Raw genomic sequence first — 10815 nt, 5'->3', positions numbered from 1 at the left:
AGTTCTCATTTAATATTTCGGGTTATTAAAAAAAAAAAAAAAAAAAAAAGGGTAAAGCCTATATTTTTACTTTTCTCCCAACACAAACTTTTCTGCAAACTTACCTTATATACCAAGTTAACAGATTAAACACACAAAAGGATCACATTTACAGGTCAAGAATTTAATAAAATGTTCTGGGTATAATAAGATAAAGACAGTGTCACAAGCCACACTTTAATGTGGAAGCTCATACGGCATAAGCTTGTAATGAGAGCCGCACTCTGGACAGCGGTTCACTTCTCCCTCATGGATCCAGAACCAGATAACTGCAGAATTATCTTCTTCACCTAGAACAGAACAAAGATTAACATGAGTACATTAGAGAGTCTCACACCTCAGCTGAAGTTTACATTTAACATTAGACATTAATAGCAAAGGAGAAGCAAGTCTCCATGAACAAGCCTTTTGGCAAAACACGGCAGACCCTGTGGATCTTATAACATTGGAGATTCGTGGGAATAAACCTTTTTACATTGAGGTTCTGGCTGTTGAGTGCTGCTTTAATACATTGGATTAAAAGGAGAAGTGGGATTACAAAGCACAGCACTTAGGAACTTTGGCATAGAGATTTTACCACAAGCCTGTGGGTGATTCCTCCAACAAGCACCCACCTATAAATCAAAATGTTCCTTTGGAATACCTGCGCTTAAAAAAAACAAAACAAAAAACCAACCCGGGAAACAAAACAAAAAAATAAAAAAAACATTTCAGAATGGCACTACCAGATTAGATTTACATATTTCACATACATTTATATTATGCTGTTCCTTTGACAACTCAAATGTATGCACAATCTTCTCAGTCCTAGTGACAGTGGTAACCTCCCGAGTGGGGACACAGACAGCAACACCTTACACTTTAGCCACTGGCGTTTTAATTGAGACCCAACATAGCCTAGTCCAATTAAAACTATGTTTAATGAATCTGCATTACAGATGCGGTGTTCTGTTTTGCTACCAATATTTCTTCTCTCATCCCACTTATTTGGAAAACTTTCCGCAAAGCTTAAAAACCTAGCTGCAAAAATCCAGCCACAGGAGCTGCAGGAGCGTGTAACAAAACCTCCGATTTTAAACCAGAGTAGTTGAACAGATTAGCTTTTTCTTTTGTTGCTGGCTGGCTTAAAAAAGGTTTGCTGGGGACTTCTAGTGCACATTGGTCTGCCCATTGACACCCTTTCTTTTTAGAAAGTTTTAAAACCGATCTGAGAAGCTGCATATTCGCTTATTTGGATTTGGTGCAGACACAGACTAGAAGTCTTCAGCTGCCTTGTTTAGATAATGTTTCGGCTCCTAGCGTGTAGCTGTGACTTAGAAGGATGGAGCTGCCTCCAGTTGATCCTGCATTGCTATACATGTCCCATAGTTTGAGACCCAAGACAGTGTAGAGATAGGGACCACATTTACTAGCTGTGCCTTGACCGGGGCAGTGGGGCTTCTCCATATACCTGCAGAGGTATGTAACTAAAACAACTGTTTTAACCCAAATAATTAAACAGATTAGCTTGCTTTTGTTGCTGGCTAGCTTGACAAGTTATTTATTTACTTATTTATTCACATTTATTTATATTTAAGCAATTTTTATTAGTCAATTTACATTGTTGATTTTTGTTTCGTTTATTCACATATCACTTCAGCAATTTTTATTTCACATAATAAGATGTTCACTTATAAAAATTATAAATATATAAATATCTCTACCACTTATTTATTAAGTCATTGTTGGATTCTCACTTCACTCCAGGAGACCCATAGCGCTCACTATTCTAAAACCATTTTGTGAGGCTTATCTGGCCTTAGTTCCAGCAGCTTGCGGTTAACCCTTACTCTGTGAAATCTCCCCCTTTGGGTCTGTTTCATAGCGCAGAACATTCAACCTTCCACCCCCTAGCTTGACAAGTGTTGCCAGGGGCCTCTTTTGTAGTTTTACTCATGGTTCCGGAATGGTACACAACCTGATGCAAGTCTAACTTTGTTTGGATGAATAATCATATTGACATAAATAGCCAATATCTCCAGATTATTTAAATTAACTACGCCTCTTAAAACTAGACCAGCATCCTACATTGCCATTTCAACTCTGCATGATACCTCAACTGCCAGGCTATTCCAGCATCTCGCCTGGCTGGAGGAAAAAAGAAAAACCCAAACAACTGTAGGAAGTACACCGTTCAGCATATGGACAGATGTAGTGTTGTACCTAATAAATACTATAGGATTATGGACTCCGCCATTTTTTTTTTAAGCAATATAAAATTAAAAACGTGGTCACCCCTGTAGGGTTCCATATTCGGTAATTCAGAACTAGCAACCAGATTATATATATCCAACACACGCTATTAAATGGTCAACTGATGTCACAGACGGTGCCAGTACTTACACACACAACCAACAATTCTCTGTTTGTTGATGGAGGGCACAAGATGAGGGTTTTCCTTTGTTCCTGCTGGGCCGCTCTTTGGCAGAATGTTGTATGGATCCTTTCAATTGGGGAAAAAAAACAATTATAATTTATACTGAAAAAAATGATCTAGCGAACTATCGTCAAGGTGTAAACCCCGTTTTCATGTTTTATCCCTCATAGAATGACAATATAAAGTCTCAAAACACAAGGTACCTTTCCAAATCATAGCACAGAAGCAAAACAAACTACCACAACAGTAAAAAAAAAAAAAAAAGCTGTTCCAGGATTTTAAGTTACCTCTCCTCTCTTCAATGCCTGCAAAATCTTCCTTTCAAGTCCAGTGGCCTGCTCTTCATCAGACGGAATACCTTCAGAGAGACACATTTGCATTTAGACTAAAGAAGAAGTCTAAGAAATCTGAAAATTAACCCTTTGGGTGAGGCTACCCCCACACATTGGAAACATTTAATCTTACATAAAATGAGTAGTAATGATATTCCTACAAGTGGCAATCATGGGGAGCCTTCCAAAGTTTATGATTGAAAAAATAATCGTACAGAACTGAAATATCTACAGAAAACTGCCACTCACAGTTTTGAGCAACCAAACAATCCTTTCGAGATATATTCCTTTAATTTGGAAGCAGAATACAAGAAAAGCGCTGACAGAGGCTTTTTCCTGCCTTCTAGGATTCCCATTGTTTCTGTACACTGAACAGTGCATGGGCAGCTCACTGCACAGTTTTGACAGCCAAGGCAAAGTAACACCCATGAGCATGCGTGGGAGGTACGTCATCTAGGCCTGGCCAATTAAGCAGCCAAAGACTTTGAACCTAGAAAAAGACCGGGACGAAGATGGAAGCATTGGTAAGGGAGGAGTGTGCCGACATCAGTGCTGGAGGGTATTGCTTTGGCAGGTAAAGAACGCAACAATGTGCAAGAATCCTGTGCAAACTAACACATTATAGCTAAAAGCTCCTCCCCCACCTCGTTCCTTTTTATTTTAAATCAAGACTTTGCTTCCACTTTGAGGAATAACTAAATGTAAAATGAAAAATATATTGCAGCTTACTAGTCCTTAGAAGTGACTGTATTAGTTTTCTTTTTTCACACTAAGAACATTTTCAGCAACTACAGAAATAACTGCTGATTGACAGAAATGACACGACGGTCACTTCCTGTGAACTGACTGAAAATGCATCACCTGTGTTTCTAAACAGTGAGATGCGCAGGCCAGGACCTGCGTGCAATGTAGCCGGCCTTTAACAAACAGGTACATGCAAACTTGTGTACAGCTGCAGCAGTAACATCAGGCAGGCAGATGCATAGGACGCTTCTCTTGTTAGCATCCAAGGGGCTTTCGATCTTGTATGACAATCTTTAGGATGTTTATGAAGTCTTCCCAGAAAAAAAAAAAGTTTCCACAGCCCACTTCCAGCCATTTGAATAACAAAACATCTCTGGTTTGCCATCTTGGCAGTAGAACAAGGATAGCTATACAGGGCATCTACATGGGCTCACCATTGTAAAACATCTAAAGAACTGTCTACACAGCATTTCATGTCTGCTGCACCGCTTAGACTAAGATGCTCTGTTGTCTGTCGGAGAGTGGACTCCATTCTCCAACAACCTGATAGTAATGAAGGAAATTAGGGATGCACAGAACTAGTATCAGTGCCGCTACTGAGTATTTGGGCGAGCACTCATACGCTCCCAAATGCTCAGATGCCTAGCCCGATACCCAAACATCCGGTGTCAGGAAGCCGGGCAGCGAGTCATTAGATCCTTGATAGGCTAGGAAGTTGGCTCCATGCTTCCTCGTCACTTGGTGAGGAGTGAGCCGGCTTCCCGGGCAATCAGGAACCCGGGCAGTGTGTAATGGCTCAGTGACCGGCTTCCTTATTGGTCGGGAAGCCGGCTCCATGCTCATCAGGAAGCCGGGTGGCGAGTCTTTAAATGCCGCCTGGCTTCCTTAACGGGACTTCTGGTATGGGTATTCAATATTGGCGAGTACCAGAGAAAAAAAGAATCTGTACTCCATACTGAAAGAACGGTGTCTGTGGATCCCTACAGGAAATGCACAGCGTGGTGCAGTGCCTGTGGTGTCCTATGGCTATACTCTGTAAATGCTACCGACGATAAGGCCTCCCGGTCACTTCCTTGTGTTTATATGTACCCACCCTTTTGTAGCTTTAGCCTCATTTAGGAATCATTCTTACTGTCACAGAGCGTGCAGAAGGCCCTGGTTTATGCACCAGAAGTAAATGGTGTTCTGTGGAGTCACAGCCAGCTAAAAATCTATGACAGGCTGATATGCACAACAGCTAGGGATGCACCGATACCGGTATTTTGATACCGATAATTTTTTTTCGATACTCGCCGATACCAATTACCGAGTGACGGAAGTCCCAGGTGGCGTGTAATGACTCGCCACCCGGCTTCCCGATTAGCCGAGAAGCTTGTAAAGACTCGCCACCCAGCTTCCCGATTAACAAGAAAGTCCCCTCTTACCTTAGTATGTGCAGCCTGTCACCCCTGGGGCCTCTCTAGCGAGAACGCAGCCTTCCTCCGGTACCCTGCCAGAGTCGTCTGGCCGGCCAATCAAGAAGCCAGGCGCCGTGTAATGACGCGACACCCTGCTTTCTGATTGGCTGGCTCCATGCACCCTCGTCATGAGATGACGAGGGAGCATGAAGCCAACTTGGCCGGCTCCATGCTCCCTCGTCATGGGATGACGAGGGAGCATAAAGCCAGCTTCCCGGCCAATCAGAAAGCAGGGCGTCTCGTCATTACACGGTGCCCGGCTTCCTGATTGGCCGGCCAGAGAAAGGCTGCGTTTCCCCTGGAGAGGCCCCGGGGTGACAGGCTGCACATACTAAAAAGGTAAGGAAACCTTACCTCACGAGGCCAGCTTCCTGACCAATCTAGAAGCCGGGCAGCGCGTCATTACACGCTGCCCGGGAAGTCGGCTCCATGCTCTCTCATCACAAGTGACAAAAGATCATGGAGCCGCTTCCCGGCCAATCGGGAAGCATGTAATGACGAGCTGCCCGGCTTCCTGATACCAGAAATACTTGTGCTAGGCATCGGAGCATTTGGGCGATTACTCGCCCAAAATACTCGGAATCGGCACAGATATTGATACTAGTACTTGTATCAGTGCATCCCTAACAGCAGCTATACAAATCTTCTCACACACCTGAAATATATACATACACACACACCAGGAATAGACGCACAGCCCTGGATGCAGACTGCATTCAAGGCTGTGCAGCCCTCCCTGGAAGCATATACATGTTCAGATGTACGGGGAGATCCGTACAGTCACTGCACATCAGCCTGTCATTGATTTTTAGCTGGCTGCAAATGCATGGAACACCGGTAAACCCAGGGTACATAAACAAGTGCCTTCTGAAATCTGTGTTCATATGTGAAACCCACACAAATCTGCTCTGGACACACGAAATTCAAGCCTCTAAATCAGAGAGGGGCAACTCCAGGCCTCAGCTGTTACTGGAACTACAAGTCCCATGAGGCATTGCAAGACTAACAGTTACAGGCATGACTCCCAGAGGCATGCTGGGATTTGTAGTTAAAGCACAGCTGGAGGGCCAGAGTTGCCCACCCCTACTCTAAATGAAGCTGAATGCAAACACCCTGTGAGACCGATACCATTAAAAAAGGGAATGATACACATTTGTGTTTAGAAATGTCCTCTAAACACATATTTGCCAATGCCGGTGTGAATGAGGCCTTAATGTTTATATTTTAACTGGTTGACCTGACAAGCTGGAAAAAAAATGTCAGCTCGCTCTTTATACATAAGCCACCCATTATAAATATAGAAGACTGTAGGGTGTATGTGAAGGCCCCAGCCTGGCTTCACGTACAGGATTTGTACACAAGGTCACACCGATCTGTCCCTGGAAATAGACGTAGCCGGCTGTCACGTGTTCTGCGCCACGGAGATTGGAGCCGCAGTGGAGTACGTGCCGGGGGGCGGGGCCTCTGTGCACATCACACTCTCCCATTCACCTCGAGTACCGGAAAGTCATATACAATGACCTAAATTCTGCCCTTCACAGGGCACTGACATCCCGCCTAAAGCCACGAACTGTCCATGTGCCACACACGGGGTCATTCATAACACACAGGGTCATTCGTAACACACATAGTGCTACACTGTGCACACTGAGGCCCGCAGACAAGCAAGTGCAGGGGTCGGGGGTCTCACTCACCACCGCTGCTCATGGCCCTGGTGCAGGCTCTGCTGAGGCACACGGTCCGGGGTACAGAGGCAGCCCGCAGGAGCAGCTGACACATTCTCGAAGAAGCCATCCTTCTTCCCTGTACGAGCAGCTTCAGCACTGAGAACAGACTACTGAAAGGGAAAGGGTGGGACTGGGCTGTGACCACGCCTACTTTCCCCACTGCTGACCGTACCAAGTCTCGTTTACGGGGGAGCTGACAGCGAAATTCTTGGTACATCATACACTGTCGGGCCGGAAGGTCTTACATATAATATTTGTGCTTCAGATATTTGCTACGCTGTCACATAGACACGTTTCTGGTGCTAGATGAATAAAAGCACAAAGTAATCATTGCAGGCTAGTGATGGTACGAGCTCCCTCTGTTCATAGAATGGGTTGCAAGTGACAGTTATACATTTACAAAGTGATAGGACGTTTCCTGTATGAAGTGCTAAGACATTGACAAGTGTGTGCCCACCATTGATGTCAAATTTAAGAAAACCCCTCTGTATGTTTGTTATGTGGTCCTATTCACACAGCATGCCGAAAAACAATTCAAAATGAAGATTTCTTACCTTTGTAGTTGTTTCTTTAGAACAGGATTATACATAGGACACTACAGACAGCTTATAGTTATACCAGCTTGCAGTTACAGGCGACAGACAGAGGGACAGTTCTTTAAGTACAATAACATACAATAGGGGTGGGGGGATTTATTAAAACTAGAACAGACAGAATCTGGAGATATGTCCATGGCAACCAATCAGCTTCTCTCTTCAGTTTGTTTAGTTAAGATTTGAAAATGAAAGAGAAAAGCTGATGGGTTGTCATGGGCAACCCACTGCTCCATATTCTGCCTGCTGCAGTTTTGATAAATTCCCCTCAATGTATCACCCAAGCCTTGAGATCTTTAACCCTTTGTTAGGACTCAGTGGGGGGAATTTATCAAAACTGGAGCAGAGAAAATCTGGAGCAGTTACCCATGTCAACCAATCAGCTGCTCTCTTCAGTTTGTTCAGTTACGATTTGAAAATGAAATAGAGAAGCTGATTGGTTGCCATGCACAGCTGTTCCACATTTTCTCTGCTCCAGTTTTGATAAATCCCCCTCAGTGTGTTTACAATTAATAATGAGATCTGCCAGCACAGTACAGGCAGGGTAAATTATGGTAAACATACACTCCCCAGCCCCCTCCCTACCATTACATAGAAGGGGGGCTAAGTAAGATTTTTCAGTTTGGAAGCTGTCAGAAAAGAGTGAGTAAGTGCTCATGCACAAGTCTGTATGAAAATGCTGCAACTACTACGCAGGCTCTTGTTGGCAGAAGTTGACAGCAAAAACCTGCCTAAAACTTGCTTTGTATGCTGTACGCATGTAATGCTTGTGCAATGTTTACATGTGTATAGTGTATAACACAAATATGTCCTACTGGTTGCTAGGATGCAAGGAGGCTCAGGGAGCCTGGACTCTAGCAGTGAAGGATATTAGACATCAAGGAGCTGACTGCATCCTAGTAACAAAGAACACTAGGCGCTGCGAGCCACCACTAGCAACAAAGGATGCCTCTTCAGAGGCACTCCAAAAGAAATGTTAAATACTGGCAATGTTATTCATCCAGACCCTAAATATCACCCTAACCGTCCCCCCTGCTCTTCCAAAGACCTCCTGCTTTCCAGCTCCCTTGTCAACTCCTCTCATGCTCGCCTCCAGGACTTCACTAGAGTCTCTACAATCCTCTGGAACTCTTTACCCCAACTTGTCCGTCTATCTCCCACTCTGACTACCTTTAGGCGATCCCTAAAGACTCATCTCTTCAGGGAAGCCTATCCAACCTCAACCTAACCGCTCAACCATCACGTTCTCAAACAATTCATCCCCACACTGCTACCTCCTCATGTATCACTTCCCCTCCCTTTTAGATAGTAAGCCCTCATGGGCAGGGCCCTCCTTACCATCTTGTCTTGAATTGTATTGTAATTGTAATGTCTTCCTTATATTGTAAAGCGCTGCGCAAACTGTTGGCGGTATATACATTCTGTATTAGAATAAAAATAATAATCCAGACAACATGAACAGAGTCCCTGCTTGGAACCTCCTCCGGCTGTGATGCGTTTCACCCACAAGGTGGCACTCCAGGAAATACAAAATTAACCCTTGCAATGGGACTACCCCCACACTGCAAGGGTTAAGTGCTCATTTTGGTCTAGGGGCTGGATTAAAGAAGATATACTTACTTGATCCTCAGTCCTCCCTACCTGCTAGACCGGTCCCTGCAGGCTTTTCTCCCCCCCGAGTTCTGGCAGTCTGAGCTCCGCTAATGCTATCACGTCTAATGCAGGTCCATTCACTTGCATTAGATGTGAAGATCAGGTGAACATAACTTCTTTATTCCGGCCCCTAGACCAAAACAAGCAGCTAACCCTTGCGGGTTAGTTTTGATACTAGCTAGAGTTCCTCTTTAATCTTTAATCATAGAGGTGAGGGTGAACCTCGGCTGTGTGCAGCCTGACAATTCCAAAATAAATTCATATGAAAATAACAAATTAAATTAACATTGCAGATGGAAATCTACTAATCTGGGGCAACCCAGGCCACAAAATTTCCACTAGGTTACATAGGGGAGGGGTTGTAACCAGTGGCGTAACAAAACCCAGGCGGCCGCTATGGGGCCCGGGCACAGGGGGGCCCGGCCAGGCATCCAGGCAGCCCGCCTAACAGCAACCCCGCCTCCTCTCACATCACTGGCCAGCGATCTAAGAGCAGGTGGGGCCAGTGATGTAAGAAGAGGTGGGGCCCGTCGATAGGAGGCGGAGAGGAGGCAGGGGCCCGGCTGTAGCGACCACAGAGGTGGACAATCCTGACAGGTAGAAGGCGTGCAGCCCAACTGAGACCTTTCAGAGCCCACCATAGAGAGTCTATGGTGGGCTCTGCAAGTGGCATAACTAGCAATCACGGGGCTCCATACAAAATTTTGCTATGGGGCCCCGTGATTTCTAGTTACGCCCCTGGTTGTAACACAAAGAGCTTGAACAAAGTGGGCCTCAGACTGCCGGTCTTGGGGACGGTTATAGTGTAGTTTTTTTTTGCAGCTCCAAATGGCAGATACTCCCTGCTGACAACTAGAGCTGCACTGCCCAGCCACAGAACAATATTTGTGCCTATTTCAGAACATGCAATCTACCTTGTCCCTTTCTATTTACTGCCTAAGTGTTCGCATATTGTCCTGACGCTGGTCAATTTCTACCAAACACAGACCCGAAGTCTATCATTTGAATATTTTGGGAATAATAGGGAATACAGAGTTGGGTGGGATTCGGGGAATGTAGGGTTGTGGTTCTCAAGTGTTTTTGTGCACTCTGTTTTGACGTTTAATTGAGATTTCAATAAATGGTTCTGCAAAAATGGTTTGAATTGTTGAGGCACTGGCCAGTTTGTACGAAGTTGGGGGCTTTAGCTTTATTCTTTTTAACAATAAATCAATTTGGGCCTATTATCACTTGATATAAAAAACGGGAGTTGCATGTTGAAATAAATGCTGCTGTCGTATGTAAGCCAAGCTAAATGTAAAAGGTAAAAAAAACAATTACACATCCAAAATATGTGATGCCAGTAGTGTTGCTGATGTTGTCCAGGAAGATCTTTCTGTTCTTCTTCAAAAGAGCTTGTACAGCACATCTTGTAACCCCAGTCTGCTTTGAAATCCTTACTTGGGAGAGACCTTGCTGATGCAGTATAACTACCTTGTGTCTTGTTGCTGTGCTCAGTCTTGCCATGGTGTATGACCTACACCTCACTCTAATCCTCCAAAATCCCTGACCCCATGCAAGTGTAAGAATTAATGCTGGTTTGAAGCCAAAGGGTAGTCACACAAAATATTGATTTCATCTGCAGTATAACTACCTTGTGTCTTGTTGCTGTGCTCAGTCTTGCCATGGTGTATGACCTACACCTCACTCTAATCCTCCAAAATCCCTGACCCCATGCAAGTGTAAGAATTAATGCTGGTTTGAAGCCAAAGGGTAGTCACACAAAATATTGATTTCATCATTTTTCTTCTGTTCACTTACTTTGCATTTTGTAAATTGATAAAAATAAACAATTAAAAAAAATAAGTATATATA

The 10815-nt window shown here is 44.3% G+C and overlaps 1 protein-coding gene across 1 annotated transcript; it reads right to left on the bottom strand.

The window, feature by feature from the left end:
- Window positions 1-145: 145 nt before the first annotated feature.
- On the bottom strand, window positions 146-6834 carry LOC108801622 (cytochrome c oxidase subunit 5B, mitochondrial). Its single transcript, XM_018573514.1, has 4 exons — window positions 6683-6834; window positions 2743-2813; window positions 2422-2521; window positions 146-329 (listed from the first exon to the last, which is right to left on the bottom strand). Exons 1-4 carry the CDS (start codon window positions 6780-6782, stop codon window positions 217-219), a joined length of 384 nt encoding a protein of 127 aa, XP_018429016.1. The 5' UTR covers window positions 6783-6834; the 3' UTR covers window positions 146-216.
- Between the last annotated feature and the right edge of the window lie 3981 nt (window positions 6835-10815).

This window comes from Nanorana parkeri, unplaced genomic scaffold (genome assembly GCF_000935625.1).
Source record: "Nanorana parkeri isolate BGI_ZX_2015 unplaced genomic scaffold, ASM93562v1 scaffold2410, whole genome shotgun sequence".
In the NCBI taxonomy this organism is placed as follows: Eukaryota; Metazoa; Chordata; class Amphibia; order Anura; family Dicroglossidae; genus Nanorana; species Nanorana parkeri.
The sequence above is the reverse complement of the archived record's forward strand: the minus strand, read 5'-3'. Positions and strand labels throughout refer to the sequence as shown.